Source organism: Chiloscyllium punctatum, chromosome 45 (genome assembly GCF_047496795.1).
Source record: "Chiloscyllium punctatum isolate Juve2018m chromosome 45, sChiPun1.3, whole genome shotgun sequence".
NCBI lineage: Eukaryota > Metazoa > Chordata > Chondrichthyes > Orectolobiformes > Hemiscylliidae > Chiloscyllium > Chiloscyllium punctatum.
Window position 1 is genome coordinate 58,758,718 of NC_092783.1, and position 17,842 is coordinate 58,776,559.

The window sequence follows — 17,842 nt, forward strand, 5'->3', positions numbered from 1 at the left end:
TTCTCTTGATGAAATTTTGGAAATGGGAGTGGTATTTTGGATGACCTCAAGTTCCAGGAGTTATGATCAGTTGCCTTGCATCCGCACTCCCACTCCCATTAATTCTGCAATCCTCCTACTAATCCACTGACAGAACATAGCCTGAGGATTTGGGTAAACAGGACAGATGACAACGCATTGATATGGCTTCTAAATTTATACAATTCCTCGTGTGAAGAATACTTTCTAATTTGATTTGCTAATAGAGTCATAGAATCATACAGCATGGAAACAGACTCTTTGGTCCAATTGGTCCACACCAACCAGACATCCCAATCTGACCTGGTCCCATTTGCCAGCATTTGGCCCATATCCCTCAAAACCCTTTGTTTTCATATACCTATCCAGATACATTTTATTTGTTGTAATTGTACCAGCTCCATCTCTTCCTCTGGCAGCTCATTTTATACAAGCACCAGTCTCTGTGTGAACCCTTAGGTTCTTTCTAAATCTTTCCCCTCTCACCTTAAACCTATGCCCTCTAGTTTTGGACTCCACCTTCCTAGGCTATTCACCCTATCCATGCCCCCATGATCTTAAAAATCTCTATAAGGTCACCACTCACCCTCCGACGCTCCAGGGAAAATTGCCCCTAGCCTACCCAGTCTCTCCCTATAGCTCAAATCCTCCAGTCCCAGTAATATCCTTGTACATCTTTCCTGTACCCTCTCAGGTTTAACAACATCTTTCTTATAGGACAGTGACCAGAATTGTATGCAGTATTCTAAAAGTGTCCTCACCAGCTGCAACGTGATGTCCCAACTCCTCGATTCAATGCACTGACCAATGAAGGCAAACATGCCAAATACTTTTTCCACCACCCTGTCTACCTGTGACTCCACTTTCAAGAAACTGCTTGGCAATACTCCCCAGGACCTTACCATTAAGTGTGTAAGTCCTGCCCTGACTTGCCTTGCAATAATGCAATACCTCACATTTATCTAAATTAAATTTCATCTCCCACTCTTTGGTCCATCCCATCCAATTAAGGTCCTGCTGTATTCTGAGATAATCTTCTTCACTGTCCACTACAGCACCTATTTTAGTGTCATCTGCAAACTTACTAACTGTACCTCCTATATGCACATATATAAAGGGTGAAAAGCAGTGGAACCTGCACCGATCCTTGTGGCACACCACTGGTAACAGACGTCCAGTCCGAAAAGCAACCCTCTATTACCACGACCCTCTGTATCCTATCTTCAAGGCAATTTTGATACCAATTGGCTAGCTCCCCTTGGATCCCATGTGGTCTAACCTTACTAACCAGTCTACCATGTGCAGCCTTGTCGAATGCTTTGATGAAATCCATACCGACAATGGCTACAGCTCTGCGTTCATCAATCTTTTTGTCATCTCTTCAAAAAAACTCAATCAAGTTAGTGAGACACTGTTTCCCATGCACTAAGCCAAGTTGACTATCACTGATCAGTCCTTGCCTTTTCAAATACATATAAACCCTGTCCCCCAGAATCCCCTCCAACAACTTAGCCACGACTGACCTAAGGCTCAACAATCTGTACTTTCCTGGCTTTTCCTTGCAGCCTTTCTTAAATAAAGTACCACGTTAGCCAACCTCCAGTCTGCTGGCACCTTACCCGTAACTATCAATGATGCAAATACCTCAGCAAGGGGCCCAGCAATTTCTTCCCTAGCTTCCCACAAAGTTCTGGGAAATACCTGATCATGTCCTGGAGAGTTATCTACCTTTATGCTATCTCCTACATCTCCTATTCTGTATTATCAGCTGTTTTCAAGATGTCAATGTTTATTTCCCCAAGTCCCTTGGCTTCCATGTCCTTCTGCACAGTAACTACTGATGTGAAATATTTGTTTAATATTTCATCCATCTCCTGTGATTCCACACGTAGATGGTCATGTAGGTCTTGAAGAGGCCCTATTCTCTCCTTAGTTACTCTTTTGCTGTTATTGTACTTACAGAATCGCTTTGGATTCTCCTTGACTCTATTTGCCAAAGCTATTTCATATCACCTTTTTCCCTCCTTATTTCCCTCTTAAGCACACTCCTACTGCCCTTATATTCCTGTAGGGACTCACTCAATCCACTTGTCCATACCTAACATATGTCTCCTTTTCTTGACCACAGCATCAATTCCTCTAGTCATTCAGCAGTCCCTACACATACCAGCCTTGCCCTTCATGCAAATAGGAACATACTGTGTCTGAACACTAGCTAGCTCATTCTTAAAGGCTTCCTATTTCCCAAATGTCCCTTTACCTGTGAATAGCCTCCCCCAATCAATTTTTAAAGATTCTGTCTAATACAGTCAAAATTGGCCCTACTCCAATTTAGAATGTAAATTTTTTGATCAGTTCTATCCTTGTCCATCACTATTTTAAAACTAATAGATTTATGATCAATGCTCCCCACTGATTTTTCCTGCATTATTTCCTAACAGAAGGTCAAATATTGCTCATTCTCTAATGGTTGCATCCACACATTGATTAAGAAAGTTCCCTTGTACACACTTAACAAATTCCTCCATATCCTTAACATTATGACAATCCCAGTCTATGTTTGGAAAGTTAACATCCCCCACCATTACAGCCCTATCATTCTTACAGATATGAGATCTCCTTACATATTTGCTTTTCAATTTCCCGTTGACTAGTGGGGTACTATAATATAATCCCCACGAGGTGATCTTCCTTTTCTTATTCCTCAGTTCCACCATATAACTTCACAGGATAATCTCCTAGGAATATTCTTCCTAAGTACAACCGTAATGCTATCCCTAACCAAAAGCACCACTCCCCATCACATGTACTGAGATACAGTGAAAAGATTGTTTAGTGTAAGTGCATCTGGGTAATAGAGCAGAATGCAGAATATAGTGTTATAGCTACAGGGAAGGTGCAGAGAAGGATCAACTCTAATATGTGAGAGGTCTGTTCATAAGTCTGATAACAGCAGAGAAGAAGCTGTTCCTGAAGCTGTTGGTACATGTTTTCAAAGTTTTGCATCTTCTGCCCAATGGAAAAGAGTATATCCAGGGTGGATTTCTTCGGGACACATGAAGAGTACTAAAGCAGGATGTCACTAGAATGAGGGGACATAGTTTAAAAAGGAAAGCATCTACCATTTAAGATGAAGACGAGGACCCTCCTTCTATGAGAGTCATGAGTCTTTGGACATTCTCCTCCCTAACATGTGCAGTGGTGGAGATCATTGAACACCTAGCAGAGCTAGATATATTCTTGACTAACAATAGAGTCAATGGTTACTGGGGACAGGTGAGAACGTGGAGTTGAAGGGACAATCAAATCCTTGATTGTGACTGATTGTACCTTCAATCTTATTGAACGATTGAGTAGCCTGGAGGAGCTGAATGGTTTACCCCTAATAATTTGTATGTTCATATGTTATACTTTTGCTCAGTTGATTCACCACACAATATTTGTCAATGTGTTCTGGGGCTGAAAGAGCTGCTGCTCATTTTTCACATCCCGTTGTCTTTATTTCCTCAGCACCTTCGAAAACAGGCACGATAGAGGAGTCAAAATTCTCATACCAGAGCTGAGGTTTAGCAAGCGACCGGCCACTGTAACATGCATTAGTTCTGAATGGACGTAATGCAACATTGGAATAGACTGAATGCCAGTACAGGCTTTAACAATGGACATTGCTGCGTTTAAATCATCACGCAGCTACCCTCGCCTATTTGAGAAGTGGCAAGGTCGCTTTTGTCTATACTTCTGCTTTAACTGATGCGTCTCACTGATTGATGTGGCTGCAGTAATCTTCCTAAGAGAATGGACATTGAAGGTATAATGTACCAGAGATCACCTTAATAATCATGTGGAACCTGAATTAACTGCTTCAAGTTTTTTTTTAAGTAGAACTGTTTTTTAAAAAAAATACACACTTGATTCTATCAGGTAATTGATCTATCTTGCTTAATTCTCTTTTTTGTTTGTTTAAAATATATTGCCAAATGTGAATATAGTGAGAACTTGGAACATTTAGTTGCAATTTCATTATTGGTAAAAATGAAGGTTTGTAAAGTAGATGCCAATGTACAAAATCTTAATGCATTAGCCTGAAGTTCCTCTTTTTCTATTTCTTAATGGAAGACAGTTCAAGTTAAAGGGGTCTGTAACTCTGCTAAAGGTTAATTGTATTTTTGTGAGAGTGTTTGAGGCTTGCAAGATGGCATTCACTGTCCTTCTGATTTGCAGAATCAGCCATGCTGCTGTGGGGCTTGAGATATTGTTTCAATGCCTTGGGACTTTGCTATTATAGATGGTCCTTATGCCACAGAAACTGTGGCGCTCCAAGATGAACACCAGCATTTCTTTCTCCACTGAATCTTGGGATTGGCAATTAATGTCAGCTTTGCTAGCAACAATCTTCAACTGAATTAACCAGGTTATGGTTGGGGGTTCCCTTTCCCGAAGGCTATTGGTGTTTGGGTTTTTACAACATTATCTATACTTGCTCTTTTCCAATTGGTGTCGACCCAGTCTTTACCAGAGTTACTACACTCAATTTCTTGCCATGGTGGGAATTGAGCCACCATGTTCTGGATGATAAGTCCAATGTTATAGCAGAGAGACGAATTTCTGGCAAGTCTGTTAAGTATTTGTGTATTGGTTTCCTTCCATTCTCACAATGGGGGCTACGGAGTAGAAAAGGAAAGACTTGTACATGGACACACAAAGAACTGTAATCACTGTTGTAATGTGAAGATTGCAGCAACTATTTGGTATACAATATGGGTAACTTTGTTAATTAATTTTACTAGATTGGTTGAGGGAGGAAAATTTACAAAGATACTGGGAGAACATAAGAAATAGGAGCAGGAGGCCATTCAGCCCTACTGATGGCTTCACCATTCATGTCTGATCTTCTCCTTTAAGTCCATCATCTTATCCAAGCCTCTGATTTTCATAGTATCAAAACACTACTGATGTCAGACTTGAGTGTGCTGATAGACTCTTCGACAGCACCTTCCAAACTTGCAACCTCAACCCTCAAAGGACTATGGCAGCAAATACATGGGAGCACATCGTCCTGCAAGTTTCCTTCCAAGCCCCATTCACCGTCCTGACTTGAAAGTAAAACTCTGTTCCTTCGCAGTTCTGGGCTGAAATTGTGGAGTCTCCTTCCTAACAGTATTTTAGGTCTAACTACAGCACATGGACTGCATCAGTTCAAGGAGGCAGCTCACCCTAACCATTCTCTAACCAGGGATGAACAATAAATGCTAACTCAACTAGTGATGCCCACATCCTGAGAATGAATAAATGATAGGGCAACTGGTTACCCACAGTATGTGAGTTAAAGACTTGCAAGGATGCACTGTCTTTTTACATGGAGACGTTGCTCCTCATCTAAGTCCTAAATGGTCAACCCCTTATTCAGAACTTCTTGATATTAAATTAGATTACTTCCAGTGTGGAAACAGGCCCTTCGGCCCAACAAGTCCACACCGACCCGCCGAAGCGCACTCACCCAGACCCATTCCCCTATACTTACCCCTGCAACTAACACTATGGGCAATTTAGCATGGCCAATTCACCTAACCTGCGCATTTTTGGACTGTAGGAGGAAATCCACGCAGACACAGGGAGAATGTGCAAACTCCACACAGTCAGTAGCCTGAGGTGGGAATTAAACCCGGGTCTCTGGCGCTGTGAGGCAGCAGTGCTAACCACTGTGCCACCGTGCCGCCCACTAACTGTGGGAATTGTGGGAAGGATGTTCCAGATCAGTGGGGGGGGGGTCAAGAATGAGGGATATCCATCAACTGATAGCAAAACATTTACTCCTTAAAGGATTGGTAGCTCTAATGTTGTAGCACTCCCCTCAAGTGTAAGGTGCAGGAGTGGCAGCACAGGTGATGTACTCAAATCCCACCTTAAGCATTAAAGAGAAGGAAAAGCGATAAATATAATGACCTGACAGCAACCCCCTTACCACTGGGTGGGTGAGAAATATAACCCAATGTCACACTGGGCCAGGCACCTTCAGGAGAATTCCAGTCTATAGTATGAACACCATTCATCAAAGGGAAGATTAAATTCTATGACGTTCTTGATAGTTCTTCTGGATGAGCTGGATTGCAGCATAATCCTAACCCTTTTACCAAATATGCATTCAGATGGGTTCATTTTTTTTGTAGGAGGCCATTATTGCCCTCATGTCTGTACTGTCCCTCCAATGAAGCAATTCACCTCATGCCACTTCTTTACCTCTTCACCGTGGATTGGATTGGATTGCTTTAGCAAGTTAAATGTCAGAATCTGGTTGCATTTGTTTTGAAGTCAAATCCATGTTTATCAGTTCGTGGACAGTTTCAGAAGAACAAGCTAATCTCTGTTTAGAAATCAAAATGAATTTCATCATAATTGGAGAGGTACTGTTGTGTTTGGGGCTGATGAACATTCCTGAGACCAACCACAGCAAGCTTACTTCTGCACTTAACTATAATTCTATCTAGTCTAACTGGGCTTGTCATTTTTCTGACACTGAAATTCTTCCCCCAAACTCGTTACTTATTCTCTTCGAAATACTCTTCTGTAGGGACTAGAAAGTCCTCAGGTCAGGTGCAGGACAGAGTAAAAACCCAAGAAGTAATGGATTCTGTTTCCAAACTCAACCTCAATCATACCAATGTCTCATAGAAAACATAGAAAATAGGAGCAGGATTGGGCTATTTGGCCTTTTTTGAGCTTACTCCACCATTCAGTATGAACATGGCTGATCATTCAACTTGAAATCCTATTCCTGTTTTTCTTCTCTGTACCCTTTAATCATTTTAGCCCCAAGAACTATATCTAACTTCTTCTTGAAAACATTCAATGTTTTGGCCTCAACTGCTTTTTGTGGCAGAGAATTCCACAGGCTCCCCACTCTCTGGGTGAAGACTTTTCTCCTAACTGACCTACTCTATATCCTTAGACTGTGATCCCTCATTCTTGACCACCCCCTCCCCACCCCCCCCCCCCCCACCCCCACCCCCTCCCCACTGATCTGGAACATCCTTCCCACAATTCCCATACCTAGTTCTGTTGGAATCTTGTAGATTTCTACGAGATGTCCCCTCGTTCCTCGAAACTCCAATGATTATAAATCTTAACTGGCCCAGTCTGTCTTCATATGTCAGTCCTGCCATCCCAGGAATCAGTCTGGCAAACCTTTGTTGCATTCCCTCGTTAGCCAGCGTATCCTTCCTTGGATAAGGGGTATAAAATTGCACACAGTACTGCAGTTGTGGTCTCACCAAGGCTTCATTTAATTGCATCAAGACATCCCTCCTCCTGTATTTGAATCCTCTTCTTATGAAGGCCAATACACCATTTATCTTCTTCACCTCCAGCTGCACTTGTACATTATTCATATTATCTATAATCTACCATTACAATTACCCACTCAGTCAGTTTGTCCAACTCCCACTGATACATCTCTGCATCCTTCTCACAGCTCACCAGTTTTGTGTCGTCTGAAAACTGGAAGATATTACTTCTTGTTCCTGCTTCTAAATCATTCAGAGACATTGTGAATAGCTGGGATCCAAGCATTGATTCCTTTGGCATCCCACTAGTCAATGCTTACCTCTTGCTTATTCCTACTTTTTGTTTCCTGTTCTCTAACGATGTCAGTACACTCCCCCCAATCCAATGCACTTTAATTTTTACATCTTAGTCTCTTATATGTCTCATGACTCTCATTTCCATTCACATACTTGTCTAGACTTGAGATTATCTCATAAAGCTGTAGTTCAAATTCCATGTAGAACTACACTGGGATCAGCAAACTCATTGCTTTCAGGATAGTCAGGTGTGGCACCAAATATCATTGATATCAACCTTGATGGGGAGAGGGGTGGGAAATGTTACAATGGTTACTGTGGCTGTGTGCTCCTTAGGTAAGGCATAACATAGCCAGGCTCCAGCCACATTTTTCATTGAACTTTGGGAGTGTAGGACAGCGACTAATGGATTATTATAATAGCCCAGATCCCTTTCCCCACCCTTAATGTCAAATAGAAACCCATTCCTTCAAAGTCCTTCCAGAATTATATTGGCACTGGGATCAGAGGAAAGCTTTCTAATTTTCTTTATCATGTAACTAATACAAGATCAGTTATTTCTCCCTCTTGTCAGAAATGGGCTGAGAATGGAAATCTGAAATGGGGATATCCGTAAAAAGGCTTTTGAGGAAGGAAGTATACAGAATTAAAGGGAAAGGGCTGGAGAGTGGAACTATCTAAATTACTCTTCCAAGAGAGATAGTGAGGACACAGTGGATTAAATGATCTCTTCCTGAGCTGTAACCATTCTATAAGCCAATAATACAGATTGTTCTGCTATAACGTATTTTGTTAATACAAATTCACTATAAGATGATTGACAAATTGGGGACACTGTTTCTAAGTGCAAAGTTTTAAAGCGTGTATTGGTTTATAGTGCATTTCCAGCCCCATCAGTTTCCATGGTGCTGCTTTTACACGATGTTCTTATAACACGGGCTTGCACAAGAACGGAACGACCACGTTTTAGCAGAACTGACTGTATGGTGATGCATAGAAACAGCAGTATATTCCCAGGCACCAGGACAGTAAATAAATGTGGAATGAATGCCATAATCTGAAGTTTTATCTGAGGTTACAAGATTAGTTGGATAAAGTCTGTCTTAATTCTCCTAATATATTCTCATCCTGTCTGAGGAAAAGGGACCTTATCCAATCGTACTCACAGCCTAACATCTCTGAGAAATACATGAGGATATTTGTTTATAGATGTGCCAAGAGCTATTCTTATTTGATCAATGTAGGAGTGACCATTTAAGCCCTGCTTCCCATTGTCAGTCATGCCTCAGTGATAGTGCCCTTACCTCTGAGCTTGAAGACCAGCTCCTTTCCGATGTTTCTGCACAGTCCATTATAACACTGAGGATAACTGCCATCGGATTTTTAATAGCACCTATTTTAAGAGAACAGTGGAGCGCTCTTGTTGGTGTCCTGGGTTAATATTTATCCCTCAGTCAACATTCTCAAAATACCCCACAAATATCTGGCCATAATCACATTAATCATGTGCTGCGTTTTCTGTATTACATCAGTGACTGCACTTTAAGAGCACTTCAGAGGCAGTAAAGCACTTTGACAAGTCTTTGCCTTTTTAATGGTGAGTTCCACAATTAATTTATTAGTCACTAACTGCCTCACTCACGGCACAATAAACTAGCTGGAAGAGTTACTATGTGGTGGTAACAGTTAGCTGTAGGCTCTTCTGGCACATTGGTAATGTCCCTACCTCTGAGTCCGGAGGCTCAGTTGAAGTCTGACCTGCTCCAGAGGTGTATAATAACATCTTTGCACAGGTTAATTCTATTATCAAATACTATGCCAATACCACCAGGGCAAAAAAAAACACATTTTGTAACACTTGAATCAGATAAAGTTGCTCTAAATAATGTAACCTCTTTTTGTTTTTATTCTTTCAGTGTTGCAGAAAGTTGAGATTTCATTTTTTTTTTCCTTGTAGACTGAAAAGGAGATGCTTTATGTGTTTTGTTATTTAAAAATGTTCTTTATGAAATTTGATTGGTTGTATTTCAACAGTTGGACTTTAATCAGCTGATTAATCAGTGCACTGGATTCAGGAAGTGCCTTGTGTTCTGACAACAAAGGAAATGTTAGATAATATATATTAAAGATATTATGACAAATCATTTGCTTGCATCTTGTTTGTATATCTCTATAAGTTTGGCCTTTGATCCTAAGATTGGGTTAGATGAAGAATATTCCATTCTTTCACACTTCCAAGTTTCCAATCCAAACCATTGGATCACAACTTTTCAAAGTGAACCTTTTCATGATGGCCTTCCATCCTAACCTCTCCATCCCAATGTATCGAATCAGTCTCCTCTGTCCCAGCACTCCCATCCAAACCTCCTTCCACCCCTCCAATGCCAACTTCTAATTATATCAATCCAAATGTTCCAAAGAAAACCCTGCACTGCCTCTATATTGAAACACTTCCCTTCGACCATAGAATGTAGCAGCATATGAAGGTTATTTAGCGAATTGAGTCTGCTGAACCTTTCATGGAATCATGATTTGGAGATGCTGGTGTTGGACTGGGGTGTACAAAGTTAAAATTCACATAACACCAGGTTATGGTCCAGCTTTCAGAGCACTGCTCTTTCATCAGGTAGCTGTCCGTTGTTGTCACAACCACTAGTGCTCCGAAAGCTAATGCTTCCAAATAAACTATAACCTGGTGTTGTGATTTTTAATAATGGGATTATGGTTGATCTAAATCCTCAACTCCACTTTCCTGCCTTTTCCCCCATAATCTCTGTTTCCCTTCCTGATTAAAAATCTCTCTATCTCAGCCTTGAATATACTTAATGGCCCAGACTTCATAGCCCTCTGGGATAAAGAATTAATTCATTCATTAAAATAAAATAAAAGAGTTTGATTTATAAGGAGAAGCTGGATAAGCTGAAACCTTTTTCACTGGGGAGTAGGAGGTTGAGGGCTGATCTTTATTGAAGTTTATAAAATCATGAGGGGCGTAGGTAAGGTGAACGGCAGGTGTCTCTTCCCCAGAGTAGGGATTTCAAAACCAGGGAGCTTATCTTTAAGGTGAGAGGAGAAATATTTAAAATAAAATGAGGGGTAATTCTTTTATACAGAGTGGTTCATGTGTGGAGTGAACATCCAGAGGAAGGGGTTAGGGTTAAGGTACAGGTACGACATTTAAAAGACATCAAGATAAGTACATGAATAAGAAATGTTTGGAGGGATATGGACCAAGTGCAGGCAGGTGGGACTAGTTTAATTTGGGATTATAGTCTGCATGGACTGGTTAGACCAAAGGTCTGTTTCTGTGCTGTATGACAACTACAGAAACTAAAGATTTGAAACAAAAAGAATTGCTGGACAAACTCAGCAAGTCTGGCAGCATCTGTAGCAAGCGAATGCAGAGTTAATGTTTTGAGTCCAGTGACCTTCCTTCAGAACAGTACGCTCATTCATTACCATCTGAAAGAAGAAATTCTCCCTCAATTCCGTCTTAAATGGGTGACTTGTTATCTGATACTGCTTACTCCTGATCTGTCTCCTCAAGTTGATTGTTACAACCCAAGACTCATGGCCTCTTGCTCTGATATTCTGGAATTAACTGAAAGTTATACCATGGGCTGATATTCACAATCCTTGTAGGAAGTTCAAACATTCCCTGGAATATGTTCCGGAAATGTTAGAATCAGGGATTTTCACACACAGTATTTTTCATGCATCCACTGTCTTGAGTATCAGGTCACAAATGAAGTGTAGAAGTTTCATAAAGATGCACATGTAAGCGTGAGGTCATATGTTTTGTTCATGTTGGGGTGGGTCTGCGTGAGATGCTGTTTGGAAGGTTGGTGTTGACTTGATGGGCTGAATGGCCTGCTTCTATGCTGTAGGGATTCCATCCTATTCTATGATAAAACTAGAGATTGGGTTATCAGAGGCTGACATGTGGATGTATATGGAGTCTATATTTGCAAGGCTTTCTAATTCTCGGAAAACCCTGCCTCCCAATATTGCCTCTTGGATTCCTGGCTTTTTCTGTAGCAGTGTTGCCAGGGCGTTAATTAGAGACTCACTCAGCAGCATAGCTAATTCAGAATCGTCTATGGTTTGTCACAGGGAAATCTTTTCCTGATAACCTAGTCGAGAGTTTCACATTTTGGGTGAAATTCTAACTAAATCTAGATAGGTTGCCCAACCATTAAGTTGAGGATTCTCTTTTACCTTTCATTCACCCCCATCCCCACCATGCTTTCCTTAATTCTCGACACGTCTGAAGCTTGTTGACAACACCATCCTCTCCCAAAGCCTCTTCCTGCTCTTATACTACTTTTAATGTCTGATCATTACCAGAGTATCATTATCATTGACAATCACTCATTGTCCACCTAGGTAATTCAGTATCCCTGGTCATGGGTTGTGTGACTCCTTGTCAGGCTGATGTTTCCAGAAAGCTCAATTGGTCCTTGGGCCTGAGATTGCTGGCATTTCTTTCTCCATTTCCTTTTACTTCCTCTTGCCACCGGGTCTTCTCAAAGAATTTTGTCTATTCATACAGGAGCTTTGTCCAAGTCAGTTTCTTCTGAATGAGGGCTTCCCATTGATGCTGAGGGAATCTCTTGAGGGAAGCCTTCAGACAGTCTTTGAAATGGTTCCTTTGTTCTCCTCTTGTTTGAGTGCCATCCTTGAGCTGTGCTGAGAAGATTTGCTTTGACAGTTGGAATTCAAGCTTCCTGAGTATGTGGCCTGCCCAGAGGAGTTGGTTTTGAATGATCATGGCCTCAATGCGAGTGTTATTGGTTATTTCAAGGATGCTGATGTTAATACACCAGTCCTCACAGCTAATGCACAGAATCCGTCTCAAACAGTGTTGATGATACGACCCAAAGTCCTTTAGATGGCATCTATGCATAGTCCAAGTTTCAGACCCTCAAAAAAGAGTCAAAAGGAAGACTGCCTGATACAAAAGGATCTTGGTATCAGCACAAATGTCACAGGAACATAATTTTCATTGAATTTACAATGTCTTGCACATTATTAAAGTTGGTGCCTATCTATTCCTGTCACTGTGACCTCTCTCACCACACTTGACAAAGGAGTGTTGCTTCAAAAGCTTGTGATTTCAAATAAACTTGTTGGATCAAAACCTGGTGTTGTGAGATTTTTGACTTTGTCCACTCCAGTCCAACACTGGCACCTCCACATCATAACTATTTCTCATTCACAGGCTTCCCCAGCTGCATTGTCTGAAGTCATGGCATTACGTCCCATGTACCTTAACATTATCTCTCTGTTCTTCTCTTGGTGGTAAATTATTAGACTGTACCCAACATTCAGTATTGGATGAACAGAAATTTCCTCCAATTTGGTAATGTGAAGTTGTTACTTCTGGTCCCCAGCTCCAGACTGTAGAGTTCCCTAACTGTAGAGTCTGCTCCACTTCTTGTGTGGAACTAAAACAGATTGTTTGAAGAGTTGGTGTCATGTTTGATGGAAAGTTGAGATTCCCCCGGCCATGTATTTACACACTATTACTAGAATCACCTATTTCTATCACTCCACTTTGGCCATGTCTCATTGATGTGCTGCTGAAACTCTCATTCATGCCTTTTTTTTATCTCTGTACTTGACAATTACAAATCACTCTGGACTGGTCTCCTCTATTCTGCCCTCTGTAAATGTGTATCATCCAAGGGTCTACCTTAAAAAAGACACAAGGGGCAAATCTTTTACACAGAGGGTGGTTTGTCTGTGGAATGAGCTTCCTGAGGAAGTAGTGGACGTGGGTACAGATGCAACATTTAAAAGACACTTAGATAAGAACATGAATGGGAAAGGTTTGAAGGGATGTGGGCCAGGGACAGTTGGGTGGGACTAGTTTAGTTTTGGACTATGTTTGGCATGGACTAGTTGGACCGAAGGGTCTATTTCCACGCTGTATGACTAAGTTCCATTCACCCATCAATCTTGTGTTCACTGATCTACAGTGATTTGCAGCTACAATTTGCAAACTTATTTTCAAATGACCCTGGCTATGCTCCTTCCAATTTCTGTACTCCCCAACTTCCCATGATCTCTACATTAATCTAATTCTAGCCTCTTGGGCATCCTAGAACATAGAACATGTTCTTGGGCGGCACGGTGGCACAGTGGTTAGCACTGCTGCCTCACAGCGCCTGAGACCCGGGTTCAATTCCCGCCTCAGGCGACTGACTGTGTGGAGTTTGCACGTTCTCCCCGTGTCTGCGTGGGTTTCCTCCGGGTGCTCCGGTTTCCTCCCACAGTCCAAAGATGTGCAGGCCAGGTGAATTGGCCATGCTAAATTGCCCATAGTGTTAGGTAAGGGGTAAATGTAGATGTAGGGGTATGGGTGGGTTACGCTTCGGTGGGGCGGTGTGGACTTGTTGGGCCGAAGGGCCTGTTTCCACACTGTAAGTAATCTAATCTAAAAAAAAACATAGAACAATACAGCACAGAACAGGCCCTTTGGCCCACGATGTTGTGCCGAACTTCTAACCTAGAATAAGCACCCATCCATGTACCTATCCAAATGCTGCTTAAAGGTCGCCAATGATTCTGACTCTACCACTCCCATGGGCAGCGCATTCCATGCCCCCACCACTCTCTGGGTAAAGAACCCACCCCTGACATCTCCCCTATACCTTCCACCCTTCACCTTAAATTTATGTCCCCTTGTAACACTCTGTTGTACCCGGGGAAAAAGTTTCTAACTGTCTACTCTATCTATTCCTCTGATCATCTTATAAACCTCTATCAAGTCACCCCTCATCCTTCGCCGTTCCAACGAGAAAAGGCCGAGAACTCTCAACCTATCCTCGTACGACCTATTCTCCATTCCAGGCAACATCCTGGTAAATCTTCTCTGCACCGTCTCCAAAGCTTCCACATCTTTCCTAAAGTGAGGCGACCAGAACTGCACACAGTACTCCAACTGTGGCCTAACCAAAGTCCTGTACAGCTGCAACATCACTTCACGACTCTTGAATTCAATCCCTCTGCTAATGAACGATAATGAATGATCCTGGATTTTAATTACTCTATTGGTGGCTGCAAGAACATATGACCATAAGATATATGAACATGCTTAGATTATTCAGTCCACTGAGTCTATTTCACCATTCGATCATGGCTGAAATGTTTCTTAACTCCTTTCTCCTACCTTCTCCCTGTAACCCTTGATCCCCTTACTCATCAAGAACCTATATATCTCTGCCTTAAACACACTCAATGACTTTGCCTCCACAGGCCTCTGTGGCAATGGTTACACAGATCCACCACTCACTGGCTGACGAAGTTTCCTTATCTCAGTTCTAATGGGTCGCCTCTTCAATCTGAGGCTGTGCCCTCAGGTCTGGAGTCCCTCCTACTAGTGGAAACACAGCTTCTACACATCCACACTATCCAGGCCTCTCAGTATTCTGAAAATTTCATTCAGATCCCCCCCTCACCTTTCTAAACTCTATCGAGTACAGACCCAGAGTCATCAACCACTCCTCATATGACGAGCTCTTCATCTCCGGGATCATTCTTATGAACCTCCTCTAGACCCTCTCCAAAGCCAGCAAATCCTTCCTTAGATATGGGTGTCAAAACTGCTCACAATATTCCAAATATGGTCTGACAAGAACCTTATACAGCCTTAACAGTTCATCCCAGCTCTTGTATTCTAGCCCTCTTGAAAGGAATGTTAACATTGCATTTGCCTTCGTAACTGCTAATTGAACCTGCATGTTAACCCTAACAGAATCCTAAAGGGGCTGAATAGCCTCCTGCTCCTGAATCCTTATGCTGCCTGCATTGAGTCATTCTTCTAGATAGCTCCCTGAGTGACTGCAAGCATGAGCAACAGCGAGCGTTTCTCTGCTGCCACCAAATGGTACCACAAGATCCTGCAGGAGTCAAACTATTTGTGAAAGAAAAAAAGTACATCTGTAGGTCAGTAAAGGACAGTCTTGTATTTTTGAATTGTAGCTAGGACAGTGCAGATTAGAGTGGTGCTGGAAAAGCACAGCAGGCCAGGCAGCATCCGAGGAACAGGAAAATCAATGTTTTAGGCAAAAGCCCTTCATCAGGAATGTTTTTACCTCGGGCAGTGCAGTGTTTATGTTTGCTGGCCTTGTAATTTTCTGCTGAACTGGAGTAATTAATCTAGAAGGTACCAGTTCAAATCCCACTACAGCTGCCTTGAGAATTTGATTTTAGTTTTTTTAAATGTATTATTATCAACAAAACATGACCTTGAAGCTGCAGGATTGTTATTTAAAATCCATAACTGGGTCCCCAAAGTCCTTTAGGGCAAGTAATACTGTTACTTTTACACAAGCTAACACATATATGAATTCAGTCTCATGAATAGGAAGAGTTTTGAGGGATATGGACCAAATACTGGCAAATGGGACTAGATTTATTTCGGATGTCCAGTCAGCATGGATGAGTTGAACCAAAGGGTCTGTTTCTGTGCTGTACAACTCTATGACTATGACATCCATTTTAAAATATTTTCAGACTGCGGGTATCATTTCTTGTCTCAAAAAGGAGCTAGTAGAACCATTGGAAGTGATTTAATATAAGTGTGTGGTTTAGTAAGTCACTTCAAGTCAACCACATTTGGAGACATAGAGTCATAGAGTTGTACACAGAAACAGACCCTGCGGTCCAACTCATCCAGGTCAACCAGATATCCTGAATTATTCTGGTTCCATTTGCCAGCATTTGGTCCATATTCCTCTAAACCCTTCCTATTCATATACCCATCCAGATGCCTTTTAAATGTTTTAATTTTACCAGGCTCCAACACTTCCTCATTCCATCCACTCACCACCCTGTGTGAGAAAAAGTGTGCTCCTTAGGTCTCTTTTAAATATTTCCCCTCTCGCCTTAAACCTATGCCCTCTAGTTCTGGACTCCCCCACCCCAGGGAAAAGACCTTGACTATTCGTCCTATCCATGCCCCTCATGATTTTGTAAATCTCTATAAGGTCACCCTTCCACCACTGACACTCCAGGTTAATCCCCAACAGGGAGGAAGTTTGCACCCTCACCTTTTCTGACTGCTGGAAATGCAGCTATCCTCAGGGAGGATGGTGGAATGGCAGTTTCACTGGAGTGAAATCCAGAATGGCAGCTAATGGTCTCGGTACATTGGTTCAAATCCCACCTGTGGCAGATGGTGAATCTTTCAATTATATAATGAAATCTGGCGTCAAAAGCAAATAGCTTGCCTGTGGTGTATGACCACAGGCAATTGCTTTGAATCACTGCTTTGAAAAACTCATCTGGTTCACTGGCGCCCTGTATGGAAGGAGGTCTGGCCAATGGGATGCAGCTGATTGTTAAGATTAGATGAGATTACTTACAGTGTGGAAACAGGCCCTTCAGCCCAACAAGTCCACACCAACCCACCGAAGCGCAACCCACCCAGACCCATTCCCGTACATTTACCCCTTCACCTAACACTACGGGCAATTTAGCATGGCCAGTTCACCTAACCTGCACATCTTTGGACTGTGGGAGGAAACTGGAGCACCCGGAGGAAACCCACGCAGACACAGGGAGAATGTGCAAACTCCACACAGACAGTCACCTGAGGCGGGAATTGAACCCGGGTCTCTGGCGCTGTGAGGCAGCAGTGCTAACCACTGTGCCGCCCACTAACTGTTAACTGTGTGGGCAATAAATCCTGGACTAGACAGTAACACCCACATGCTGCAAATATCTAAAACATTTACCTGGAACACAGGGCAGGTTAAAAGGAGACTTGAAAGAGATGCTTTCAAGCAAATAAAATCACGAACAGAGTGACAAAGAAAAAATTGTTTCTGTAGCTGATTGTTTGGTAAAAATTGTCAGCTAACATAAGGAAAGCGTGTTTAATGTAGCAGATAAGCCTAATCTGCAATGATAATGGAAGCAGAGTCAATGATAATGTTCAAAAGGGCATGGATCAATAGTCAAAAGGTTGAAACGAATTTTATAGGGTCACATGGCAAGGCTGTGTTAGTTGCAATACGTAACTGTCCTGTCTGCACGTGTTCCACTGAATTTGGCATCTTGGTGAGGGGGAAGGCTTTCGGAAACCTGTTTTACAGATCGTGGAGGGAAAGCTCTGTTTTTCAGCCTCAGATTCTCCACTCTCTTTCCCCCAGCTTCCTGATGTCAGTGGGTGGCACATCCACATGTTTCCTGTGACCTGTCGTGGCTAACGTCAGGAGCTGTGCCTGCAAGTGTAAGGG

At 42.2% G+C, this 17,842-nt stretch overlaps 1 protein-coding gene across 1 annotated transcript in view; it reads left to right on the plus strand.

Annotated features, from left to right (window-relative positions):
* The window catches only part of mfsd4aa (major facilitator superfamily domain containing 4Aa), a 64,929-nt gene extending 57,924 nt beyond the window's left edge, over positions 1–7,005 (plus strand). Inside the window, exon 10 of the mRNA XM_072563877.1 lies at positions 3,529–7,005. Coding sequence (XP_072419978.1) covers positions 3,529–3,581 — 53 coding nt within the window. The 3' untranslated portion in view covers positions 3,582–7,005. The remainder of the gene's footprint in view (positions 1–3,528) is intronic.
* The last annotated feature ends 10,837 nt before the right edge of the window (positions 7,006–17,842 follow it).